Consider the following 27797-nt stretch of genomic DNA (forward strand, 5'->3'; position numbering starts at 1 on the left):
AATTGATATCGAGTATAAATGTATAGACCTTGTTACTGCCCTAATAAGGTATAAAGAGGATAGATAAAGAATAGAGAAATTCGAAGGCTTAGAAATTAGGGAATAATTAGAAAGAATTATAGGGAGAAAGGATAGTTTATTAACACTATATACCCTAGTAGATATTAGTATTAAAAAGAATATAAAAGTTATTAAAAGTAGGAAAAGCACTACTATAAAGTCTTATACTAAAAGCTCTAACGCTAAGAATAAAGTAAAGGAAACTAAAATAATCTAAATAACGCTTATAGATAAAGTTTAAAAGACTTAAATAGAAATAAAGACTACGCTTAATTAGGTAGAGGGTGTAGAAATAAGGTTATATATATAAAATAAAAATACTATAAAAAAGGTAAAAAGCAAACAAAAGACCTATACTAGATTACTTGTTATTTACTTACTTTAGTATAAAGATTAATAATCTAAATAAATTATATTTATAATATATCTTATTAGCTGCTAATAGATTTTATAGTTAGGTTATTTTAGCTATAATATATATACCTTTATATATATTTCTAAGTATATAAACTATTTATAAGCTTTATTAGACTATAACCTTAAATTTATATAAATTTAAAAAAACTTATATATAAGCCTTTCTACTTCTAAAGCTTAGAGGAATCTAAGATATTAAATAGATATAAGCTACTATTTAGTTTAACTTTTAAATAATATAATACTCCTAAATAGAGTCCTTAACGTTTTACTTTATTATAATATTAATTTATTAATTAATTTAAGCGCTATTTAAAAAGCTAGCTCTAGCTAATAGTAAAGATATTAAAAGGTATAATATTATTAAACTAGGCTTTTTATATTAAAGGAAGTATAGGCTATAAGTTTAATTAATATATATAACTATATTATAGCTTTTAGCATATTATATACTTAAAAAAAGTATGAAAAACAATAATAAGATAATTAATAATAAATTAGTATAAAATAATATTCTAGTAGCACTTAGGATAAGTACCTAGTTAAAAGGTTTTATTGCTTAAAAGAGTTACTTTATCCTATATAATATAAGACCAATAGTATATATTATCTAGTTTATATATTAGGACTTTAATTTATAAGAATTTCTTTATTATTAAATATAAAATAAACTAAGTATAAATAGGACTAGCTAAGTATATAAAAGGAGTACTTATTAGCCTATATAAACTTATAAATGTTAGAAACAAGGTTGCGAAGGCAGAAGTAACAAATATCTATCTTTAATAAAAAGGTAAATAACTTTATAATCTATAAATATTAGCAATAAAAGTAAAAGCAAATAGTTTAAATAGTAAAGTAGTTATACCTTTCTTCTTTAAAAGTAGCGTAGATAGCTTTAGTATATAGATTAATTGCTTTTATCCGGTTTACTACTATTGTTTAGTCTTATTATATTAGACTATAGCTATATACTTAGTTATTATCTTTTAGTACTTTAACTTAGTTTTTTTTTTAAGTATTTTGCAGCTTACTTCTTTATAATATTAATTTATTTTTAACTTTCTTATCCCTAACCTTTAAGTATTAATATATAATATAATATCTTTATATAATAGGAACTAAAGGCCTACTATTTTCTTTATTTAATTCTATAGTTATTTTTAAAACAAAAGCCTAGATATTTATCTAGTATTTTTATATATTAGAGTTTCTCTTTGCTATCTAGTTAATCTACTACTTTATATATTAGCTTGCTACAAAGCTTTAGTAGGTTCCTCCTTAATTTTTCTTAAACTAAATTGCTAATATTACCTAGGTTAAAATGCGATTAAAAAGCCTTAAATTTAGGAGGGGCAACTTAGAGTATAGATATTTTAAAATGTAGAGGTTCGACCTAGTTAGCTCTTAGGCTAAGCGCTAGAAATAAAGTTACTATCTTATTAGAAATTACTAGCTAGGTATACTCGACTGCTATTAACTAGATACTAAGCTTAGAAAATAATATAAAGTAAATATTAAAGGTAGAAGAAAACCTAGCTATATTATAATAGTAGAATTTAATACTTAAAGTAGAAAACATTTATTTTATATAGCGAAATAGTTATCTTACTAAATAGCTTATTTATTCCTGCCTAGCATTTTAGCTTATTACTTAATATTACTTTATTATAACTAATTTAATAAAGAGATAGCTTAGCAAGTATATTAAAATCTTTAATAAGAGCAGTATTTAGCTTCGATTTTATAGGTAGTATAGGCTAGAAGATCTTATTCAAGGTTCTAAATAAAAAAAATTGCAAAAGTATAAGTTTAATAACGTTTTTAGCTTATATAGCTTAAATAAAGAAGTCTATAGGAATATTTAACTAGTTATTAAAGCAGTATTTTATAGATTCTCTATAGATATAATTAGTAATAGTTATAGTAGTACTAGAAAGACCTATACTATATCTAGAGGGCTAAATATATTCGATAAATACTTTACTAACAATGTTATTAAATAGATCTACTATAGCAAGAATAAAGGTTATAAATACTAGGCTAAATACTCTATTATAGAAATCTACTAAAATAAAGCAAAAAATCTACTAGGAAAATAATTATAAGTAACTTTTTAATACTCTTTAGATAGGGTTCTTCCTAACTTATACTTTAATTTTATTATTATAGCTAACTAAGTAGTTGTTTACTTCGATATTGTAAAGCATTTATAGGAATCCGCTATAACTATAAATAATTAGAACTCTTCTTATAGGCATTTTATTACTATAGTCTAATTAGTGTATTAGAAAATAAGAAGAATAAAAAATACTAAGTCTATACTTTATTTTATAGACTTAGTAAATACTAAATAAAAGAATTTAGTAGACTTTAAGTATAATAACTAAGCTATATATATATTTAAAGTAGAGATAAAGAAGATTAACTTAAGCTACTTAGCTCTTTATAGGATATTCAAAAAACTAAATATAAATTAATCTTATATATATAAAGCTTTTTAGTACTTAGTAAGTAATAGAGTTTATAGAATATATATTAATACTAAAGCTAATATAATTATAGTTAATAAAAGTATTATAGAATCTATTCTAAACCCTAATAAAAGTTACTTTTATTTTATACTTTTCATTTTCTTTAGTATACTAGGACGAAACCTATAGGACACTAGACTTTATATATAAAGTAAGTATATATTATAACTAATATTATAAATAATTTAACGCAGATTAACCCTAGCTCTATATAAGATAGTATATTCTTTTATTACTTACCTCTAAGTTAATGTTTAAACTACGCTAGAAACTAAAAGTGCTGCAATTAATAAGTATATAGTAAATTCTAATAAAATAGCAGTTAAAAGAACAGTAGTAGTAGAAACTATATTAGTATTAATTTAATACTAAGTAAAAGCAACAAAGATAGTATACTATAAAATAACATCTAAGTAGGATTTTATTATATACTATAGGGTATTAAGGCTATAATTATTAGATTATAGAAAGTAAGTATTCTATTTATATATTAATATTTTAATCTTTAAAAGACTTAGTACTTTATTCCTAACTTTCTACTATACTGCTACGCTCTAAAAACTTTAATTTTAGGCAGGTTAGTCTAATAGAAATATATATAAAGTCTTTATATTTAAAAGGAAGTTTCTACTATAGCGAAAAAATAGCTACTAGATAAATAATGTCTTTAACTAAGCAATAGAACTCTAAACTTTAGATCAACTATAAATTTATATAAATCTATTAAAATATTTAACCTTTTGCTAAGAATGTTGCTAACGCTAAACTCGATAATATATAAATAATATATTAGAGGACAGAGTAACCTATAATTCTTTTAAAGAGTCTATTAATATAATTTAAGAATCTTTATTAATACCAACTTTATATTTTACTATTTATATATTTAATAGTATTATAAGTTCCTTTTCTTCTTTAATAAGAGGCTTGCTAACGCTTTTATAAGATAGATTTTCTTCTTTAGTATATTTACTTTACTTTTATATATATACTACTATTGCCTCCTTTTATAAAGCAGCTTATAGCTAAATTTTTTTATTATTAGTATAATATTCTAAAAGCTAAAAGAAGTAAAGTTAATACTTATATAACCTATATTATAAAGCAACTTAGTAATCTTTCTAGCTAATCTCCTATAAAATACTTAAGCTTAAATTAAGTAAAGTTACCTTTAATAACTAGGTTAAAAAAACGTTATAGTCTAAAAAGACCCTTATTATGCCTTTCTCCCCTACTATTACTAGTAATATAGTTTAACTTCTTAGTATAGACAATAATATAATAAAGATAAGCTATTAAAGTTAAGCTTTTTATATACTTTTATAAGTATATAAAGTAAGCAAGATTGTTTTAGGTATTAGCAATAGCCTATATTATAGTAAAATTAAATAGAGTATATATAATATAATATAATAGAACTATATATATATACTTAAAGTACTATAGCCTTTTATACTATCTCTTTTCTTTTAATATTTTATAATAGAAATAAACCTTAAATTAGCTTTAGCTTATTAAGCTTTTATTAACTTTTTAAATAAAAATATATAGCCCTTTATATGTTTCTATAGTTATTTACTAATTATTAACTTAAAAAAAGTCGCTATAAGTACTACTATAGATCCTACCTACTATACTAGCAGATTAGTATTAAAAGGCTATATATATATTATTATACTACTTTAGTATCTTTATAGAAGGTAAAGAATAACTAGGCTTAGACGTAGCAAATAGAACTAAAGGTAAACTAGCTAATAAAAGTACTTAGGACCTATAGTAGGTTATTATAAATGTTAAGTTATTTAAATTATCTGCTATTTACTAAGTGTAGATTAAATTATATAGTAATAATATAGTAGTATTTATTAGTAGAAAAAAAATAAAACCTTTTTAAGCCCTATAGCTAGAAACTAAGATTAATAGTATAATAGAGGCTTTTATATTAAGTTATACTTTTATTATAGCCCTATTTTAGCAGCAATCTACTAATTATATTCTCTAGTACTTCTTAATACTAATATTCTTTAATATTATTAGATATATCTGCTTATAAGGATTAACTAAATAAATAAGTTATATTAACTATTTAATAAAAAGAGATATTAATTATATATTTAGCTTAAAGCTTAAATTAAATAGAAGGCTTATAGATAATATATTAAAGTAAATAAATTAGTAGAGCTAATATAGATAAAAGCTCGATATCCTATACTAGGCGTTTAGCTTTAGCTATCTCTTCTTTCTTATATTATTTTTCTTGCAAAATTTATCTATTTAACTATATATTAATAGATCTTTTTAACTACTACTAATGCTTTAGTTAGTCTTTTAAATAAGTTTATAGCTTTAAAAAAGTATTATAATACTGCTGCTACTTAGTTAAAAAAATTATAACTTAGTAAGAAGGTGAAAAAATTAGGAACTAAGTTACTAGGTTAAGCTATCTAAAATCTATTAATCGAGCTAATATATATAATAAGTACTAAAGTATATTTCAACTAATTTAAATAGCGTAGTACTAGTAATGCTTTTTAGTAATAATGCTTTTAAATTATAACTTCTTTACTTAAAGCTCCCTACTAAATATAAATATTTAATTAATAATTATATTTAATAAAGATATATAAAGATATTAATTTAAAGTAGATTCAAGACTTTAGCTATAGTTTACTAATCCCTAATCTTATTATTTTAATAAATTATTTACATCTTAATTAGCTAAATTTCCTTGGAAATACTTAGTATATAAAATAGTTTATACCCCTACCTATTAAGTTGAAAAATAACTTTCTATACTTAAAAAAATAATACTTAATATATAGTCCTATATAATACCTTATAATCTAATAGTAATCCTATATTAATAAGCTTCAACAAGTAGAGAAAGTTACTTAAAATTAGATATTATTAATATTAAAAGGGTTATTTTTATAAATGTAGATATAAGATAGGATATCTTTTTATTCTAAGGTTTTTAATTAGAATATACTAATAATAGCCTTTATAAGTCTTTTAAAATTATATATTTCTAATATATTGCTATTTTATTCTTATAACTATCTAACAAAATATATTTAATAAAAATAACAAATAGTTAGTCTATTATTACTATAAGTATTTTAAACTTCTAAGCTATTAATTTGCTTTTTTAATCTACTCTGTAGTAGGCTAATATAGATATAGAGCTTATACTACTACAAATTATAGTTTTTATAGTTTTATTAGCAGTAATAATGCTAGTACAAAGCTTAAAAATAATAATATAGGTCTCTCTAGTATTTATATTAAGTACTAATATTCTTCTTATATTTACCTAACTTTAGAAAATAGTATTTACTACTAAGCTTCTTATAGCTTTTATAATAATAATATATTTACTATCTTTTATTGTTATTATAATAGTCTTACCTTTAGATAGGGTTTAAAGATTTTAGCCTTATATATAATATAGATTTATAGCTATAAGATTCCTAGAACTAGGTTATAAAAGCAAAGCAATAATATATATATATATAATAGTATAATATGTTTATACTTATTAATTATATATGTTGTTCTCCTACGCTATAGCGAAGCTATAAAGTATTAGATCTAGAATAAACAATATAGTTTAAAGGAAATATCTAGGTTATTTTTACTAGCTAGTATTAACAATAATTTAGTAGTTACTTGTCCCTTTTTATAAAAAAAATGTAAATATTTATCTTATAGGTTTATATTAACTTTAGATCCCTAGTATATATAATAGACTAGGTTTATATATATATAAAAAGACTACTCTATACTAGGCCTATAATACCTTAATTTATATTTTATATAAAGACTTTAGCCTATCTATATCTAGTATAGGACGCTATAAGCTAAATACTTACTAAATTATTAAATAGTAGTATATAAGGAAAAGGGTAAAAAGTATTATATATATAGTATTTAGTTATTCATTTTATTTTCTATTCTAAAAATTTAGCCTATAACTATACTATATTATTTATATAAATAGAGAACTAAATAAACTATATAATAGATATAGTATATTAAGAAAAAGTATTTACTTAAGTTTTCTATATTCTTTAAAGTAACCTATTGCTAGGCAAAGAAAAGGAAAATAATAATAAAAATAAGTTATCTATTTCCTATCTACTAAAATACTTAGTAAATAGCTTAATTATAAGTATAGATACTAAAGGTAGCAATAAAGGTAAACTACTTATTTCTAGCTTACTATAAAATGTTACGAGTTTATAGGGGTTATAGGGGCTATTTTATAGATAAGTAAAGACTTAATTAGAATAAATAGTATTAAGAATAGCGTTTAGAGAATATCTAGGTTCTTTTGCGCCTAAAAAACAAGATAGAAGCCTTTATTTGCGCTGCTTAAGACAGCGAATACAACCTATAATTATATTAAACGTTAGTTAAGCACTTTTACTATGTTACTAACTATTTTAATATACTAATATTGATTAAAAACTAGGTATTAAGCCTATATAAAGATTATAAATAGTAAGTACCTGCTATATTAATAAGGCCTAGATGCTAACTATTTCCCTTAAGCTTTATTAAAATAGGAAAGACTAATATTAGCTTAGCAAATCTTCTTAAAAAGCTATAGAAACCTCGAAAATATAACTATAAGTACCGCTAGCCCCCTAGTATCTATAAAAAAGTTTTAAAGCAAATATATCCCTTAACTTAAGATAGGCTATAGCATATAATTGAATTGCTAATCTATATTAAATAAGATACTTAAAATACTTATAAGGTACCTATCCTATAAACTAAAAAGCAATAGCTCTTGCAAAGGGTCCTAAATAATATTAAATACCTTAAATAAGAGGATTATAAGCTTATATTTTGTCTTAAAAACAACTAGTTTATTAACAAAAGTACTTAAGGCAGCAAACGCCTTAAAAAGCTACTTCGTTAAATAATAGCGCTATAGGAATATTAGTATCTAGAGAATTTAATAGCTTTTATTAGCTTTTCTATTTATTTAGTAGGGACACAGTAGTAGCTAACTTTATTAGAGCTAAAGGTTTATAAAAAGTAGCTTCTAAATATTCTAAGTGCAACTATAGGGGCTATTAGCGAATTAAAAGTTTTAGGCTTAATTTAGCAATATTTCCTATAGTAAGTAATAAAATCTTTCAAAGGAGTACTAGTAGATAAGGCTATTATACTTAAAAAAAATTTTAAGCTTACTTAGGGGACTCTTAAAAAATATAATAAGCTAAAGGAGACACTTAAAGTACACCCTTTTATTATAGTTAAAGTTAAGGTTGCTAAGCTATAGCTTATATATAAATTTACTTATATATACTAATTTATATAGTTAGCTATACTTTATTTAAGCCTTTTTAACTAAAGTATTCTTATTATTATATTACTAGTTAACCTTTACTATATTATACTTTGCCCTTTTCTAGTACTATAAAATACTTTATAGGGATTACTTAAAAAAGCTAGTACTATTGAATTAGGATATTTAATATAGGGATTTAATTTCCTTTTAGCTTTTATTCTAAGATTTTAACCTTATATAATTCTAATTAGCAATCTCCTATAGGGCCTAAAGAACTTACTAGATTGCATAAAGTATAGTCTAAATAAATAGTAAGCGTTAGTCTAATAATATATACTTTATTATACTTATATAATATATTAAATAAAACTTTACTAACTAGATTCGTTTTAAAAGTTAGCTAATTAAGACTTCTATAGATAGTATTCTCTTATAAGCTAATATAGTAAACAAGATTTATAAACTATATAAATAAATAAAACTTTATTAGTTATTATTTATACTTTAACTTAATAATTTAGCACTTTACTATAATAATTTTTACTTTATTAATAAAGTAATTAGTAAGCTATAGTTTATAGAACTTAAGAGATTTGCTTTAAATCCGATAGTAAATTAAGTTAGATATATAATATATTAAAATAAAAAGGCTTATTTTATATAGTAAAAGGTATTAAATTAGCTCCTATTAATACTATATTAGAATAGTAGTATATAAGATATATTGCTGCTGCCTTAGGATAAGATCCTTTAGGAATAGGTTAATAATAACTATAATTTATTAAATAAGAAATTATATATTAAGTAGAAAGTCATTAGTAATTACTTTTTAGTATAGCCTACTTTAAATATAGTAGCAGCTTAGTAAGTCTTTATTATTAGATTAAATAAAAAGCTAAGAAGTCTAAAGCTAAGGTTTTTAGCTGCTGCTGCAAATTATTTATAAAAGCTACCTAGAGACTAGATCTTAGTAATAAATAATATTAATAGCCTTATAGACAATACTAGCGATAATAGAATTCCTAACAACAAGCTTCTTAATAATAAAACTTTTAAAAATTATATAAAATTAAACTCTAAAGCGCTATATAAAACTAGCTATACCCTTAGTATAGCTTTAGCTTTATATAAAGTACTTAAAAAGAAGTATAAGCGCTATATCCTAAGAATAGTATAACTAATAATAATAATAGTAAGGCTTCTATAGTTAAAAGTAAAGCTAAATAATTGAAAGTATTTTAAATTTATTATTACTATTTGCTACTTTTATAGTATAATAAAAAGCTAATCTATATAGATATTAACTATATTAGTCCTTAAATACTTTTAATACTAGTAGATTTTATATATATATATAAAGCTTTTATAGCAATATATTAGCTTAATATAGAAAGATTAAATCTTCTTAGCAGAAGTCTAAGTTTAATAATCTATAATAATTAAGCTAAATAAAATTTAAATATAGTATATAGATATTAAATATATAACTTATAAGACTTTTCTAGCTCCTTCTATATATATTATATTATTGAGCTAAGAAAGCCTATTATTTAAAAGGATATTAATATTAATAAAGTTAAAAGCAACTATAAGAAATATATTATATAGCAAATCCTTAAATATTTCTAGTTAGAGCGCAGATAGTAAGCGCCCCTTATCCTAGTATTAGTTGCCTTTAAAGACATATCTTTAGCCTTAAAGCTTATATATAGCGCTTAAAAAAAATTTAAAAGAGTAAAGTTAATTAAAAAAGTAATAGGGAGTAAAAAAGTATAAAAAGAAAACCTTTATCTTAGTTATAGTATGCCTTAAACCTATTAGTAATTTTTTTTAATATATAAAAGATAATTAGTAACTACTTAGCTATAGATTTAAAGTCCTTAGTAATTTGCTAGTAGTCCTAATATAGAGATCTAATTTTTAGTAAAATTACTATAGTAGTATTAAAGATATAGATAGTAATTATATATTAGGCTATATATAGTTCTATCTAAGCAAAGCAAATAGCTCTATATATATACCCTTAGATCTAATATTTAATTGAACTGCAATTATATATTAGAAAAGTAATATATATCTTGTCCTTCTTTTAGAAGTACTTTATAAAACCTTCTTATATTCCTTCTTCTTCCCTAATACTAATAGACTAATAGTAGTAATACTTTCTATAAAAGGTAGCTATCTACCTTATATATTGCAAATATCTTAAGTATATTTACTAATAACTAAAGAATTATTCCTCTATAACAAAATACTTTACTAGCTTATATAGTACCTATTAGAATTATTAATATATTTAAAAGCTTAGGATTTATTATATTATAAGTAATATATAATTAAATATAAAAAAACTTATAAGTATATATAGGGTCTATATAGTAAGTAGTTTCCTTCTTTATATATTTTAGCTTTATTAAGATTTTAACTATTCTACTTCTTTTAAACTAAATAAAATAATTAAATTTTATAATCTTATAAGTCTATTTTATATATCGCTATAAGCAAATATTAACTTTATAAATAATAGCTAGATATAGTAAAAAGCGCTAAAGATTAAAGATTAGTAAAAAAGTAAGAAATTAATAAAGTTATTCTCTAGAAGATAAGTTATACTATTAAGTCCTCTAATCTTCTTAGCAAAAGTAAAAAACTTCTTTAGCAAGTATTACCTTACTATAGCTATCTTTGCAGATATACTTAGACTAGGTTAAGTATATTAATAGTATTTAAAACTATCTAAAGTAGACTAACCTATTCTAGGTATACTAGTTTCGGCTATTATTATTATTATCGACTAGTTAGATTAATTTAAAGCTTTCTAAGAGGGTAAAAGATTATAAAGCGCACTTACAAGTACTTAATTTATAGTACTTCTACTTCTAAGCCTGCTACTAGGTGCTTAACGCTATTTATATTAGGTTAGAGCTCTCTTTAGTTAAGTAGGCTAAATAGATAAAAGATCTTAGCCCTTATAATTAGTTAAGTATATAGTTTAACTTCTAGAAACTTATTTAATTATTAGCTAGATATTAATAGTTAGTAGTAAGCGTAGAGAACTTATCTAATAATATAAAGGTTTTTCCGATTTAGCTTCTTTATAATCTTATAGATAAAGTAAGTCCTTATATTCCTTTAATCTTATATATAAATACTTAAGTTAATATGCCTTCCTAGGTAGAGAAGCTGCTTAATAAGGAAAGCAATAACAAGACTAAATACTAGTATATTATCCTAGTTGGCTAGGATATATATACTAGCTTTTAAAAAGCTTTTCTAACCTAATCTTTTATTATACCCTTAGACTAAGCAAGTCTAGCAATACTTAACTTATAAAAAGTTATTATAGTATTAAGAAAAAAGATCTAGCAGAGCTATTTATTATAAATAGCTTAAGTCTTATTATATCTTTTTAGACTACTAAAGTAGTATAGTTTAAAAATCTAGTATATTAGGATAATATATAAGATATATTTAGATAGCTAAAGCGCTTATATAATTTTCTATAATATTATAATTATAGTTTATTAAAAGAATAGCAGCTACTAAAGAATCTAGAATCCTTATTAAAAGATGCTAAGCTTATTAAAAAAAGTTATAGGAAGGCTTATAGTGACTACGAATAGCAAACTCAACTGCTAAAAAACTTGGAAAAATAATTGTTTTAAGGTATTTAGATTTAAAAGATACTAATAATAGATGCAAGTAAGTTTACTCTATATTATAATAAGCTATAAGTTTTACTAACAAGACCTATAGGGTAAGAAAAGACATAGAAGTGCTTTTAGCCTTATGCGCTAAAAAAGATAGCCCTCTTAATACAGTAAATATAACAAAGAAAAGGAAGCTAAACTAAAAGACTAGAAAGCTAAAAAAAAAAACGCATAAAGCGTAGCAATAGCACCAAGTAGGGTAGAAAAGCGCTATTAGAAAAGTATTATATTGAAACTTTAATTCTCTCCGCCTCCTTAGGGGCTACTTGTCCGAGTCTCCCTCAAATCCCATTTCCCACCCCCTCTTCCCCCCAGGCTCATACCCCGCCCACTTCCTTGCTTTCTCGAGATAACCATCATCGCTCTGCCTTCTGCGCCCCTCAAGCTCCTCCGCTTTCTCTCTTGCGCCTTCAGGTAGCACAAATGTACTCATCCGCCTGTCAATCCGAGGGTCGATCACCATGTCTTCTCTCCATAACTGCTCCCGCTCCTCGCCTTCTACTTTGGGCCGGTATGCGCTTTTATGCCACTCGGGTTCTTCGTCTTTGAGGACGGAATCTTGTTCCCAGACGAGATTTGGGATGACGGAATCAGTGTTGTGAGAGGGTCTTTGGTTCTTGCCGAGTCCTTCTAGCCGATCGTCATGAACCTCTGCTGGCTTAGCAGCTTCACGCTTTCGGTCTTCTTGCACAGCCGGATGCTGTGCATATTGCTCTATGTAGAGCATTTTGCCTGGAAAATCTGTGATGGTTGTAGTCCTAGGTGCGGTGGAGGTTTCTGACTCATTCGCAACAAGCTGTTGTTCCGTGTATTCAAGCTGATATGGCCTAGTGTGAGCAGCAAGTACGAGAGCGGCAACAGAAGAGCCTGTAGACTCAGCAAGGTGTCGTCGGTTAAGGAAGCGGTACATTCGTTTCGGAGTGTTGAGGAAGCCGAGTACGTGAGGTAAGGGGAGGACGGTTGAAGGAGAGAATTCGGCAGGAGCTGTAGGGGCTAGGTTCGCAGAGAAATATGATGACGGCTCGATGAAGGGTGGTATATGGGAGGGTTTAGGAGCAGGTTTGGGAGGTGTCTCAGGATTCTCTTCAGTCGGTACGTCCAGGATCGCTTCTGAAGACGTGGAATGTTGCTCGACTTGAGCGTCCTGGGAATCTGGGTTCTTGGTTACTTGATCCGGAGTTTCTATTGACGCTTCTTTCTTTGGCGGTTGTCCTAAAGAATGATCGATCTGATCGACCGGTCCCAGCCAACCCTCGTGAAGACCCCTGACGTACTCTTTCCAGGTATGTCTGCCCAGCACAAGATCTCCTTGGACTCCTTCCCATTCTCGAACGCCCATAGCTTGACGCACTGCCATGAGGGCTTCCAACAAGTCTGGGCCTTCATCGCCAGCTTTGAAGCGCTGTTCTCCGTTCCGCTCCCTCATTTTCCTGATCTTCTCTGCTAGGCCCGCTCTCACTTCACCCTCTTTTCGCCCTTCAATGACATCCCAATCAATAGCACCCGCTACCAATATAGGCTTGATGTATTCATGAAAATGCTCACGAGGTTCTCGTAAGTTGTCCCCGGGAGGTGCAGCCAGGATGACAGTGATTTTCCGGGGCATTGTATTTGACGGGTCGACCTGTTTAGCAAGAGGAGCAACGTATTCGGCCCATTTGCGTTGTGCGCGTCGTTTGTAATATCGATCATATGCAAGAGCAGTCGTCCATGATCCTACCACGCTCAAGAAGATCATCCAATTGCGCGACGGAAGCTTTATTCTGCTGAGCCTGGGCAACCCTTTTTCATCTTGTTAGCTTTGAGTAAAATCTACTTTTGCGAACAACTTGCCCATCATCTGGAAGACAGGGTTGCGTTGTGCCTTTCGAGCAGTGCCTGAGCCATGCTCGGATGGCGGCAGGTCTGCCATGAGCAAGTTAATTTACTGACGCAGCATCTCAGAGCGCAGTCGTGGCAGTTCAAGCTGCAGTGAATTATAATATCCAAATATTCAAATATTTCTAGATGCCGCTCCCGCCGCGCCAGGCTAGACGCTGCGGGACGACTCCGCAGGGGCTGGACTCCCACGCCTTTAAAGGAGACAATGAAATCCTCACCAGTCCTGCCCTCCCACATTCCTCTCCCAGGAAGCTGGGTCCGACTGTCAAATACCATCTGTCTTATGACCTTGGAGGTCTAGAAGTATCCATGATCGCATGAAGACCCAACGCCTGAACGCTGAAGAGCCATCCAAAGATTAAAGGGCGGTTTACCTGCCCTCCTCCCTCCTCGTCCATTCCCTCAAGTTCTCCGCTTGGTGGAACATTCACTCTACAACCTAGCAAAAGTCCCTGTGGTGAGTAGACTTCCATAGGAACGCCATTCACTCTACCCCGCAACGCCTCAGCCGAAGAGTGTTGCAAACCAGGTGCCACTTTGACCCCCTTTACTCTGAACCCTACAACTTCTACCATGGATTCAAGCATGGATCCCAAGAACCGTCTGAAGATCAACTTTCAAGGGTACAGCAATGACCGCAGCTTTCAACCAACTAACGACCGTGTCTTCCCCACCACACCATCCACCTTCCCCCAACCTGTCTTCAACAGCAATTCCGGTGGAACTACCCCAAACGCAAACGCTTACAGCAACAATCAATCCCAGGGTGCATACAACACTCAAAGTGGAGGCTACTTCGCCGCAGTCTCACAACCTCAGCAACCAATGTCCGCCTACCAGAGCCAAGGTCAACATCAAAATCAGTATCAGGCGCCACAGAACCTTGCTACTCCTCAGCCAGCATACCAACAACGACAAGGTGGCTATAATGTGAACGATCCAACTTCCCCCTGGCGCATCAATTAGCAAATCAGAACCTAGGGGCTCCTCCGAGACAGGGCAGCCCTTTCGGTCATCAGGCAGGACCAATCGCAAGGACGATGCAACAGCCCCCTCCCCCATCGAATCGATCTCAGCAAGGTCTAAGTTCTTCGTTTCAAAGTCAAGAGACAAATGCTCGGTCGCTGTCGCCTGCCTCCGAGGATCCGCCGGAGAAAAATCCCGAAAAATACTCGTCGAATGTAGTATCTCGTGGACAGGGTCTCCACTCTTTTGTTGAGACTTTCTTCAAGGAGAATATATCTCGAGCACGGGAGAGGAATAAACGGTACGTTGTATCTCAACTCACACGGGATACCACGACTATGATGTGCTAAGATGATCGGCCTATAGTGCACGTGAAGTGGATGTGGATCTACGAAACCCATCTCTATCCGATATCCAGAAAACTAAGAAGGTGGAGGGAATTCGACGCTCTGAAGCTGGCTACCTACGCTACTTACGCCATAAGGAGCGCCCAGAGAACTTTTCGACGATCAAGATCATTGGTAAAGGGGCTTTTGGTGAGGTACGCTTGGTGTCGAGGAAGACGGATGGCAAAATTTACGCTTTGAAATCGCTCATCAAGACTGAGATGTTCAAAAAGGATCAGCTGGCGCACGTTAGAGCTGAACGTGACATCCTTGCCGAATCAGATAGTCCATGGGTCGTTAAGCTGCACAACACTTTCCAAGATAATGCCTACCTCTACATGCTGATGGAATTTCTTCCCGGTGGAGATCTGATGACCATGCTGATACGATACGAAATCTTCTCTTTGGCTGTCACAAGGTTCTACATGGCTGAGATTATCATGGCAATTGAAGAAGTTCATAGGCATGGCTACATACATCGTGATATTAAACCGGACAACATTCTCCTAGATAAACAAGGCCATGTCAAACTTACTGATTTCGGCTTGTCTACCGGCTTCCGCAGAGTGCATGAAAATACGTACTATCAGGATTTGTTGAATGCGCGAGACTCCGCAAATAGGAAAAAACAGCAGAATCGACAATCTGTCACCCTGGATCAAATTAATCTGACCATGAGCAATCGCAATGCAATCAATACATGGCGTAAATCGCGTCGAACGCTTGCTTATTCAACAGTCGGAACGCCTGACTACATTGCCCCTGAGATCTTTACTGGCCACGGATATTCCTTTGGATGTGACTGGTGGTCTGTCGGTGCGATTATGTTTGAGTGTCTTATTGGCTGGCCACCCTTCTGCGCGGAGGACGCCCACGATACGTACAAAAAGATTGTTGACTGGCGCAACCATCTTTACTTCCCACCTGACAACCCCCTCCTCCAGGACGCTGTGGGAAGGCAACAGTGGCCGGATGCTGAAGACTGCATAAGACGGTACGTTTCCTTACAATTCTCAGCCTTTAGCTGGTAGATCTTCAATGCTCGATCTACTGACCATGAGTTTTTATAGCTTGCTTTGCGATGTCCACGACCGTCTGGGAACTTCTATGGGCCAGCAAGGCTCGCAAGAGCTCAAACAGCATCCTTTCTTCAATGGGGTAACATGGGACAAGCTGCGCCAAATCCGGGCACCGTTCCTTCCAGAACTTCGATCAAACGTCGATACTGCCTACTTCCCCACTAATGAGATCGACCAGTCCGATACAACGGCCCATACTCGTGCCCAGGTCGAGGCGATGAGGAACGAGCACAGTGATGTAAGCGCTGAGATGAATCTGCCTTTTATAGGTTACACCTATAAGAGGTTTGATGCCATGCGTGCAACATAGCATAGCCTTGATCTAACATAGAAGCATGATGCACGACTGAAGGAAACCAGATGATTTGCATTGATGTTGAAAGGAGGTGTGGATCTTGTGTGGCTGCAAAGACGGGGACTGGCGCTCCAAGACCATTACGCATTAGTTGTGAGTTCGCCAAAACAAGCATCCTTACAGTTCAACGACAGGCGACGAGCATCACCGCTCTAGAAGCGGGCAACGGATTCATGCCACGTGTATTTTATGCATAGGAAGTAAAAATATCAGCGAGGAAGGTGTTGGGCGGAAATGCTGAGACACAACCAATATGCGATAGCTAGAGATTTAGACATTATCTTTTAACCTCCTCTACCCTGATATTGACTTCCTTGTTCGGACTACCCACAAAGCCCACGGGGAGCCAGTCACCCACTGGCTTTGTGCTTCCGACCATTTCTTCTTCTCTTCGGACCCACTCATTCTGAGGCTTCCTTCCTTTACTTTTGGCGGCAGTCTCGTCGACAAAATCTCCAATGTCTTCGGAACCATCTCCATCTGCTTCATCACCAAGGAAATCAAATTCCTCTGTCTCAAGCACCAATCTGACATCCATAAAAGGCATCCCAAACATCTCGGCCACGAGCCCCAACAGTTGATATGTAGAAATGGCAATTGGCACAATCCTCGTCCTTGCAATCCTCCTCTTCACCCCTTCCTCTCCCTGTTTCTCACCACTCACCTTACCCTCATCTACATGACTAGCCATGATGAACACAAATTTCGCAACCCTCGAACCCAGAGTCCCAGGTGGGTAAACCTCTTCCTTGCCTTTCGCCTGCCCATACTTTCTCTGCACAGTCGGCTTCCCATGCAATTCACAAAGCTCGTGCCATCTCGAATGCTCAGTCAGGAAATCCCTTTCCTGTTCTAGACTTTCCGCATCAGAAAGTTGCTGCACGATCGTGCTCATGTAATACAATTCCGCATTCTGCCTCTCCGCCATTGATACTGAGGAGTAGTTGAATTCTCTGATTGTACCTAGCCGGGCGATTGTCAGGAGTGAGGCGGAAGACAGAGCGGAAAGGGGCGTGTGTTGCGTAAGAAGGGAGCTTAGCTTTGGGAAGATGCTGGGAATAGAGTTGAGGGAAGGGAGTGAGGGCAGAAACGTGCTGGAAATGTCAAGGTGGGTGATTGTTGGGAAGATCAGGGGTTGTGTGGTGTTGAGGGTGGTGAGAGGATTCGAGCGTAGGGAAAGGGACTTGAGCTCGGGGAGGGAAGCGAGAGGGGCGAGGCACAAAAGATTACTGATGCGGTTGAAGGAAAGGTCGAGGTGGCGAAGACGTGGTGTGGACGGTGCGGAGGTAAGACTAGAGATGAGATTGTAGGAGGCTGTCAACGTTGCGAGGTTTGGGTATAGGCTGGCTATGATTGAAATCTGGGTCGTTGTCAGTTATTCCTTTGTAGTGGAAAAATCGAGCCCGTACTGTATTGAAATCAAGAAGTGTATCATCCAGGTGCAGTCCTTTGAGCTGGTCATCATGTTTGTATGTAGGCTCAAGCTCCGATGTCCTCAAACCACAGAAACGATTGCCCCTAAATGCTCAGCTTTGAAAACCTTCTGGTTTTGGGGGTGTTCTGCGTACGCTAATTTCAAAATCTGAAGCCTTGGAATAGACTGGCTTACAAGGTAAATTTCATCCCAATGCTCGAAGAGATTCCGGCTGAGATCTAACTCTTCAATTTTAGTCTGCCGAAGCCATGATAGAGGCTGCTGAACATCAGACGTTATAGCTTCATGCTTCGCGAAAGACATAGGAACACCCGTGATACCTCTGATGCGCAGACTGTCGAGCACAACGATTTTCAGCTCTGTCAAGCCTGCTAATTGTCGTTCTATCTTCTCAAAGCCGACTTCCTCGACTGTCTTTCCGCTGATTTCGATGATCTCAACGTCTCTGGTCAAGCCCTTCGACGAGGAGACATATTTGATTTCCATTGCCTCCACGAGACCGTTCGCTGGGTCTTGCGGTCTGCTCGGTCGTATGAAAGAACCAGCAGTACGCGAGGGATGCTTGCCTGGTGAAGATGAAATGAGTCTTGCTCTATATTCGGTACTGTCCAAGAAACCTTTGTATTCGACCAGAGACGGAGAGTCTTCAGAGGATTTTTGGGTCTCCTTTCTTCATGATGAAGCGAATTATGGGAAGCAGCAGAGAAAAGACCATCGTAAAACTTACAAGCAAAATAAGTTGTTCCTTCATAAGTGCCATCATGTCTCCCTTTTGTGGGATCATCCCACTCAACCCCGAGCCATTGGCCACTTTTATTTGCGATGCCGCCCACAAAACGAACTGTGCAACGCTCGCCCTGATAGGAACATCTTTGACCCACGTAATGCTCCATTCTCGATGAAGAAACTATGAACAAACAGAATTGTGTCAAGTTGTGATTTACTTAACGATGTGTCCATTAGTTTTAGACATGAAAGACACGAACTCAGAGGTCTACGCATGTATACATTCGCCTGTGCGACTTGTTTGCTCAAGAACGCAGAGCTCAGTTGCCCTTAAAGCACTCTGATGCCAAGCATTGGGACATCGTGATATGTAGAAGGCTAAGGTAGGTAAGTAATGTTCAGCCAGCCGACATAGCCTCACTGCACCTGCTTTCGCTTTTCCGCAGTGAAGTTCACACCATCCGGTTTCCGGCTCTCCACATTATTGAGATGGATGTCTCTGGAACCATAATTGGTGTTGATTTACCTTCGACCGTACCGCAGGTAAATCCGGGTCTGTTCCGGCCGCCCCGCTTCCCGCGTAATCTCCTTTTTTTTTATTTCCTTGGCAGAGCGCAGCTTGCTGTGGCTGAATATCCTGCTTTTACGCCACGCCCATAAGAAACATTTAAGTAATGCAATTCATTGCTTTACGCTTGGCCGTTGCCTGCAGCTATGGAAGATCCCATTCGTCCAGAGAATCTTCGTAATGGCTCGGAGGAGTCAACAGTATCGGATGACTATGTCATGAGCCTGAGAGACCAAATTGACAATGATCAGGATTACGACAGCGAGGGCAATGTAGAATACACTCCTGGGAGTAGCATTCAGGATGGTGTAACGCCGTTGACAGACTTATCGTCGCCTATATGGCCGAGCTACCTGCAATCACGGCAACGGGGTGGTGGAGAAGCACAAGACTCTCTCGGCGCCTCGTACGGTGACCTCTCCAGCCCGAAACCCTCTCGACCTGGAGGTCCAGCAAGACAAATTTCCAGCACCTACCAGCCAAATCGAAAGCCCATGCAGAAATCACCATACATGGTGGCGAATACTGGCGTTCGACATCGATCATATTCCAATTCTAGAGATCATCGAGTAAAGCGGGATCCTAATGCTCAATACCAGGCCCAGGAGAAGCCATATATCCGATACCTCAGACAAGATCCTTATCAAGACTATTTCAGTCGAGAACCCTATACTCCAAGCGTCGATCCTAGCAATGACTCTGACCTTGAAGCCGCGTCGCCCACTTCAGACGTTCAGATCGACGCAGATAACTACGACCAAGACACACAGCTGTTCTACCAGATAGATAAAGATCAGCCATCGGTAGAGGAGATACAAGTACCGGAAAATCGGGAGCGGCTTGAGTGGCATAGTATGCTAGCATCCGTGCTCAGGGGTGACGTCGTTCAGCAAGAGAAGCAGCGGTTGATAGGCTCAGTAGAGCAGAAGAGCGAGAAGGCTTTGATCAATGAATTATGGCTGGGTATTAGAGCTAAGACATGTGGGAGGACTTTGCCTGCACAGCGACGATCCGTGGAAGAAGGTCGTGCAAACATAATACCCGAGATTGAGGCGATTATCGGGTTCTCGGTCAAAGGAGAGATGGAGGTCGGTAAGCCTGCAGCAGAACAAGTCTTGGGCATCGTGCAAAAGATTGAAAAATGTGAGAGCCTATTTCCGACAAGACAGGCTCTCGGTCAAGCGGTGGAGCGTGCAGCGTCACCTGCATTTAATGAAAGCTCAGAGGCTGTCGTCTCCTGGTACAACATCACACAGCTGATCAATACACAGCTCTCAATCTTGAGAAGTTGGGTCGGCAATGAAGAGCTCGATTTCACGAAAGTCAATACCCCCAAAAATGGTGCCGCTCTTCGAGATGATTCAAGCTTTCTGGATCGCCTAAACAAAGACGATTCGTTGACCTCGCTGCAAGGTGACGAAAAGGGAAATCATAGCATGCTGAAACCTGTTGCTGAAACGATTACCAAGGCTAAGACTACCTTGATTGGGAACGCTGAGCAATTCGCCAAACGGCATCTGCCGCCCTACATGGAAGAGCTATTGACGTTGATCAATTATCCCTCTCGGCTCATACAAGAGATCATTCGTATGCGACTACAGTACGTTGTCAAGATGAAAGACCCAGGCTCCCTAGAACCTATGATGCAGGCACAAATGATCTCCCAATTCCGCATTTTGTTGAAGCTGGCGGTCAGAATCAAGCAAGACTACACGGTCATCGCTCAGCCAGAGCCGGGCTGGGAGTTGCCTCCATGCATCGACGAGAACTTTGACTTAGTCGTTCTGGATGCGCTCAAGTTTTACTTCAAAATGCTCAATGGTAAACTTGTGGGCAATAGAAATACTTTTAAGGAAGCCGAAATTCTTGAGCAAGAGTGGGAATTCTCTAACGACATTGGGCACTATCTTGATGGTGGCGATGTCGAAGTTGCTGAACAGTTCAGTGGACTCACTGCTAAAGCATTGCAAAGACTTACAACGCACTTTCGAGAAAGAACTGATTCGAAAACCTGAGCAAAACGCTTCTGACATGAACAAACGTCATAAACAGATGTTGGACTCAGTGCGGGTTAGACAACGTAAACTTTTCCGGTTCTCAAGACTGCTAAGCCAGCGCTTCGAGAACGCTACAGAGTTTAACATTAGTCTCGAGCACCACCGAGTGCAAGCACTGTATGACGCACTCATCGACTCCCATCATTTTCTGATTGAGTGTCCAAACCTGCAGGAGGATGGAGTTTACTTGATTGCGTGCTCGTCACTATACGGCAATTTCAGGGTTATACAAGCAATACTAGGGACGTCTTATCATTCCAGTGATTACGTCGTCGAAGATCCTCACAACCCATACGTATTAGTACTTCGACCTGAGCAGCCTCTTCACTGGGATGGAAAGAAAATGGAAGTACCAACCCGAGCTCCTTCTACTGATATTCGTCCTGGCCGCCTTCGCCTAGTAGCTGATGGCTCACTTCAAAGACTGCAAAACGCTAGGTCTCTTTTCTTACAGTCTACGGGTGTTGATCTTCCAATCCTCACGGAGATGCGAGCAAATCTTTCGAGAGTAAATTTAGAGCTTGGTAAGATTAAGAAGACCGCCTACAAACTCTCGAACACAATCATGGAGAGCGTAGAGATCATACAAAAGCAAACAAAAGGCCTCGAAAACCAGGAGCTTATCCAGACTTGCTTCGCGTTTGCTACCGAATTTGGGAAACGCTCAGTCACTTATATGGACGCGAACCGCCGCATGATGAACAACATGAAGCTGACGAAGCTGGCTCTTGACTGGGTGACTTTCATATGCGATGATTGCATAGCATCAGACCGAAAAACTTTCAGATGGGCTGTCACCGCTCTGGAATTTGGCATGATAATGACGCAAGGGCCCAATATCCTTAACATCACAGATGAGGAATTTACCCTATTACGCACAAAAGTTGCTGGGTGCATGTCGCTATTGATTTCGCACTTCGACATAATGGGCGCAAAATCGACGTTGGCTGCTCAGGTTGAAAAGCAAAGGGTCGAGGCTTTGGCGAGCCAGCTCAAAAAGATGGATATTAGCAAGATGAAGGATGATGCTGAGGCTACGAGTCTCATAAGAGAACAATGGATGACGCACCTCAATGAAATCGAGGAGACGAGAAAGCAAAAGATAACAGAACGACAAGCCCTCGGTAGAGTTATGGAAGACACTAACGACGCTGATCGATCGTTGACATATTTATCATCTTCCGCCACGAACGTGACAATGCGATGGCAACTTGGTCAGTTCGTCGGTGGAGGCACGTTTGGATCCGTATATGCTGCTTTCAATATCGACTCGGGATCACTGATGGCCGTTAAGGAGATCAGGCTACAAGATCCGCAATTGATACCAACTGTTGCCGGTCAGATTCGTGACGAACAGCGTGTGCTCGAGGTCCTGGACCATCCCAACATTGTTGCATACTATGGCATAGAGGTGCATCGGGATAAAGTTTATATCTTCATGGAATATTGTTCTGGTGGGTCCCTTGCGGGTCTACTTGAGCATGGAAGAATCGAAGATGAAACGGTCATTCAGGTATATGCGTTGCAGATGCTAGAGGGTCTCGCCTACCTGCACCAGAATGGTATCACACATCGGGACATCAAACCTGAGAGTAAGTCCGCTTCTGATATTTGTGACGGCGAAAGCTGACTCTCTATACAGACATTCTTCTCGACCACAACGGGGTCATCAAATTTGTCGATTTCGGTGCCGCCAAGGTCATTGCTCGTACTAACAAGACTCTGCAACCGGAGGTGGCACCCATCGTTGGGGGACCTGCCGCCAAAGCGCCAGCTAAGCAAAAATCTATGACGGGTACGCCAATGTATATGTCTCCTGAGGTCATCAAAGGTATCAGCGAAGGCACAAGCGGAGGCCGATTAGGCTCCACGGATATGTGGTCGCTTGGCTGTGTGGTTCTGGAAATGGCGACCGGCAGAAGGCCATGGGCGAGCCTCGACAACGAGTGGGCAATCATGTACAACATTGCGCAAGGCAACGCACCACAGCTCCCTTCGAGGGAACAGCTTTCACAGAGTGGAATTGATTTGCTAAACCGAAGCTTTGTGCGGGACCCAAACAAAAGAGCGACTGCAGCAGAGCTACTTCAATGTCCATGGATCCAGACGATCAAGGAGCAGGTTGTACCGATGGAGGAAAGCTCGCCAACAGATCGGAGCAGCAGCAACGCGAGCACACTCTCATCGAGGCAAAATTCGAGTAACTTTTAGGCAGGAAGAGGGATTTTGGAAGCAGCAGGAAAATGGTTCGCGTCAGCGTCGAAGACGTAATTAAGATGTCGACGCGTACGGGGAGGGAAGAAGACTGATGGAGGTAGTTAATTTGTGATACCCAAAGACGCATGCACGATCATATGGTTTGAGATTGTTCTTGGCGTCACGGCAGGCATTTGATGAGTCGCGACTGGCACGATATGAGCGTTGCGAGCGACATGGAGCGGATGGGCAAGGCGTTAATCATGGTTTTACATATCAGCTTGAAGGATCCCTCTCGTTTAGAATTGCCCAATTATGTCTATCAATAATAATCCTTTCGCTTTTCAACGTTACGGTCGCGCTATGCTCGATATCGCATTGATCAACGCGCTGCTGTGGCTGAGCATTTTCAGGGAAATCGCTTTCCTTCGACCTTCTTTCGACCTCATCTCATCACACTTTCACCCATAATATGGCAAGCACAGCATCGAACGCCTACAAGAGCCTTTCAGATGGTGGCCATCTCATCCTCCGCAGCAACACGAGCCCGAGGTTGGCCAGCAGCGAAGCAGCATGATGGGCGCTATTCAAAGATTTCCTTCTCCCGCCCGGACATCCGAGCCTGCAGATCGCCCCCCAATTATCACAAGCGTCTTTTCCCATCTGCCTCCTCTCCAATGAAAGTTGATGAAAGATAGTCCCGTGTGGCTTGATCGTCGTGTCTAGCTATCGCTTCACGTCTTTGACCTTGTTTTGCAGCTCGATGATCACATAAAATGTGGCTTGACCCCTCCCTCTTCTTACCTCTGTCCTCTCTTCAATTCTTCATGTCCACTTCCTGTACCTGTGCAGTTCAGCATTGACGTTGCTCCTTTGGTCTTTGAGCACTTCACCATTACGTTCTAGAAAGCTCTGTGCTCGGAGCTGCATCATCCAGAGTCGTACCGCGAGGGCGTAGTGACGTAGTCGCAATGCTCCAACGATTAATTGTATTGATCGCATTGGCTGCATTGAACACATCACAGACTCTCGCACAAGCAACCGCAGCGCCTTCAGATGGGCTAGATAGCTTCATCAACGGAGCGCAATCGGGGCTCGGGGCCATTCAATCGGCCCTATCTGCCCAAAGCACCGCTCCATCTTCGACATCCTCGCCGTCCTCAACTTCAGCCTCTCCAACGCCGGCAGCCGCCTCCATCGTCTGCAGCTTCTGCTCCACATAAAGGCCTCAGCAATGGAGCCAAAACTGGTATCATCGTTGGCGTTGTCCTTGCCGTGGTCTTCTTGCTTGGACTCTTGCTCGGCATATGCTGCTGTCTGATGCGACGCAAACGCCGTCGTAACAGGGCCATCACTCCAGTACAGCATGAAGAGGTCAAGCAGCAGCACACGACACCTCTTATAGCTGCTGGGGGAATCCCACACGGCAGACCTAGCCAGGCACCCAGTCTGTCGCAACATCCGGCAATGCGCTCTTCCACAGAGAACCCGTTCTCCGATAATGCTGCTCGCACGAGCGAGTCTCCCCATAGCTCGCATCATGGAAATGCTGCTGGTCTAGCAGGGGCTACTGTGGCGGGGGCAGCCGCTGGCTATGGGCTCCATCACCACCGGAAATCTGGCGAGAAGCATCCACTTGCCCATGCGTCCCACCCCCATGATGCTGGGTATGACCATGGACCTGGTCAGACTGCACCTCCTGGTTATAGCTCACATCATCATCAACAACATGCCGGCCATCCTCATGCAGCAGCACCCAGCGCATTGCCTGTTTATAGCACCGATCACCACACGCCTGACGTGGCTGGAACGCATGGCTTGAGCTCTCATGCTCAGAGAAAGCCTGTCCACGGTAACTCTATCTCAAATCCCGTAACTACTCAAGGCACTGGGCATGGGCACGGGCACGGGCACGGTGCTGAGCTGGTTGGTGCAAGTGCCGCTGGAGCAGCAGCAGGCTACGCCATGCATCATCACCAAAAATCAGGAGAAACCCATCCCGTTCCGAGTACACCACACCAAAGAGATAGAAGTCATAGTCGCGGCTCTGGTACAATACATCCGACGGATATTGGCCCAGCTAGCTATGGTAGGCCAACTTCAAACTCATTCCGCGAAGGCGGTCCGTTCACAACATCGTCAACTCCACCTATTCCACGTTATCGGAACGATGTGGGAGGAACGCCCCCGTCAGCTGGAGGCTCTGGTCGCCACAATCATGACGAATATGGCGAACCTCCCCTGTATCCAAATGCGAATTCTACTCAATCTACACCACGTGGGCATCAAGGTGGTCTGATGGGAGCAACGGCGGCTGGAGCTGTCTCCGGTCACGGTCTGCATCATCATGGTCATCATTCTGACCATCATCCTCACCTATCGAATACTTCCCCCAGCCAACCCACGCATTACGGGCAGGCTCCAGGCATAGTTGGAACCATGGCAGGCGGAGTAGCACCCGAACGTAGTAGTCACCACGGCCCAATTTCTGGTGCGCATCAGCCTGCGTCAAATGTGTCTGCAAACCCACCACCGACGCATCAAGGACACGGATCTGGGGTAGCCGGACCAGCAGTAGCTGCAGCATCTGCTAGCCACAGCATGCACCATCACGACCCAATTGATGAGCCTCATCGGACCTCGAAATATGATAGCTCCATCCATGCTACGCCTTCTGGCTACCATACTGGCACTACAGGAGCGCTTGCTGACGAAGGGACTGGCGGTTCTGATCCTAGGGGTTATCGTGGATCTGGAGAACACCATCCAATGTCAAATGCAACCCACGCGCAAAACTTGTATCATGGGCTCCCCCGAGCCTTGCTTCTAGAACAGCCCGCCATAGCGTGCCGAGAGATTCTGTTGCAGAACAGTCGCCAATATCAAACACAGCTCAGTCGCAGCAGGTAAATTACGGTCTCCCATCGGACACAGCAGTTACTACACATGCTCCGCATAACCCTTCGACGCAGTATAATCACGACAGACCCATAAGTGCCAGTCAGGCGCCGTCCAACATCTCTACTGCAGCCGCCGTTGGATCAGTAGATCACGCTGTTCGCAGTAAAGGTGAAAACCGACGTTCGACTGCCAGCTCAAAGTCAAGATCTCGTTCACGGTCGCACTCACGCCCTCGTTCTGGAATATTGCCAACGCACACAAACAGCGACAGGCCTCCTACGCCCTTTGGACTAGGCGCAATGGGTCAACCATATGACGACAAACACGCGAACATTGAAACTGAATCACCGACCCAGCAGCAGCGACACTCGTTACACAGACACGAGGAGCCTCTGGTTGGGTATACAAATGAGGAGCCAAATTACGAGGTTGGCCGTCGCAGCAGAGGCTTTGAAACCCCTCCAGAAGTCCCCTCCAGATCGCCAAACCGTGGCGGTATGCGGAATAGTGGCCTCCCTCCCAGCGAGAGCTACGAATCTAGCATTAGCAATAATACGACATCAAGCAACAGTGGCGAGACGTATGCGCCAGGCGTGGATCCCTACAAGCCAGCGACTCCTAATCGCTACTCTGTACCACCATGGGAACAACACCAATTACGATACAGTTCTGGAGAAACACCTCCACATTCCGCCGGCATTCGGCCACCAGCGCCACCGTGGGAGTCTCATGATTCTGCTCATCAACGTCGCCATTCGCCAAGAGCCAGCATAGATGCTACTGGGAGGAGACATAGTCGAAGTCCTGCTACAAGTATCAATGGAAAACCTAGGCGGCTACGATTTGAGGACCTGCAGGTCGATGGAGGGAATGCACCCCATCATCATGAGGATCAGCACATCCCGGGAAGTTATGACAACGGCTACGATACAGGAGTTGGTCAGGCTCTATGAGTATATGATGTGTGCAGAGGAGAGAGAGAGAGAGAGAGAGAGAGAGAGAGAGAGAGAGAGAGAGAGAGAGAGAGAGAGAGAGAGAGGTTTAGGCAGTTATGATAGTACGATTGATACCCATAGATCATGTTTGATATTGAATCCAAAGCTTTGCAATTCTCAGCTGTATCAGCAGTTTACTCTTTCTTTGGTTTAGCTCTAGGGTTTGGATTATCGTGAGAATCGGCATTGGCATGACCGTCTGCTCCTCCCGGCTTCACATTTAGTAGTG

At 37.8% G+C, this 27797-nt stretch overlaps 4 protein-coding genes across 4 annotated transcripts; 2 read left to right on the forward strand and 2 right to left on the reverse strand.

Moving 5' to 3' along the window:
* Window positions 1–12285: 12285 nt before the first annotated feature.
* Window positions 12286–13935, reverse strand: KY384_002073 (uncharacterized protein; the record flags this gene model as incomplete). The annotated part of the gene is made up of 2 exons (XM_044810599.1): window positions 12286–13795; window positions 13850–13935. The coding sequence occupies 2 exons, from the start codon at window positions 13933–13935 to the stop codon at window positions 12286–12288; spliced, it is 1596 nt and encodes a 531-aa protein (XP_044672573.1).
* Window positions 13936–14477: 542 nt separating this feature from the next.
* Window positions 14478–16645, forward strand: KY384_002074 (uncharacterized protein; the record flags this gene model as incomplete). Its single annotated transcript, XM_044810600.1, has 4 exons — window positions 14478–14823; window positions 14886–15171; window positions 15237–16250; window positions 16327–16645. 4 exons carry the CDS (start codon window positions 14478–14480, stop codon window positions 16643–16645), a joined length of 1965 nt encoding a protein of 654 aa, XP_044672574.1.
* Window positions 16646–16967: 322 nt separating this feature from the next.
* On the reverse strand, window positions 16968–19018 carry KY384_002075 (uncharacterized protein; the record flags this gene model as incomplete). The annotated part of the gene is made up of 4 exons (XM_044810601.1): window positions 16968–18050; window positions 18100–18208; window positions 18259–18691; window positions 18853–19018. 4 exons carry the CDS (start codon window positions 19016–19018, stop codon window positions 16968–16970), a joined length of 1791 nt encoding a protein of 596 aa, XP_044672575.1.
* A 547-nt stretch (window positions 19019–19565) lies between these two features.
* Window positions 19566–27526, forward strand: KY384_002076 (uncharacterized protein; the record flags this gene model as incomplete). Its single annotated transcript, XM_044810602.1, has 5 exons — window positions 19566–21333; window positions 21392–23068; window positions 23119–23676; window positions 24898–26578; window positions 26839–27526. The coding sequence occupies 5 exons, from the start codon at window positions 19566–19568 to the stop codon at window positions 27524–27526; spliced, it is 6372 nt and encodes a 2123-aa protein (XP_044672576.1).
* Between the last annotated feature and the right edge of the window lie 271 nt (window positions 27527–27797).

Source organism: Bacidia gigantensis (assembly GCF_019456465.1).
Source record: "Bacidia gigantensis strain McMullin 20006 chromosome Unknown contig_134, whole genome shotgun sequence".
NCBI classification, from domain to species: Eukaryota; Fungi; Ascomycota; class Lecanoromycetes; order Lecanorales; family Ramalinaceae; genus Bacidia; species Bacidia gigantensis.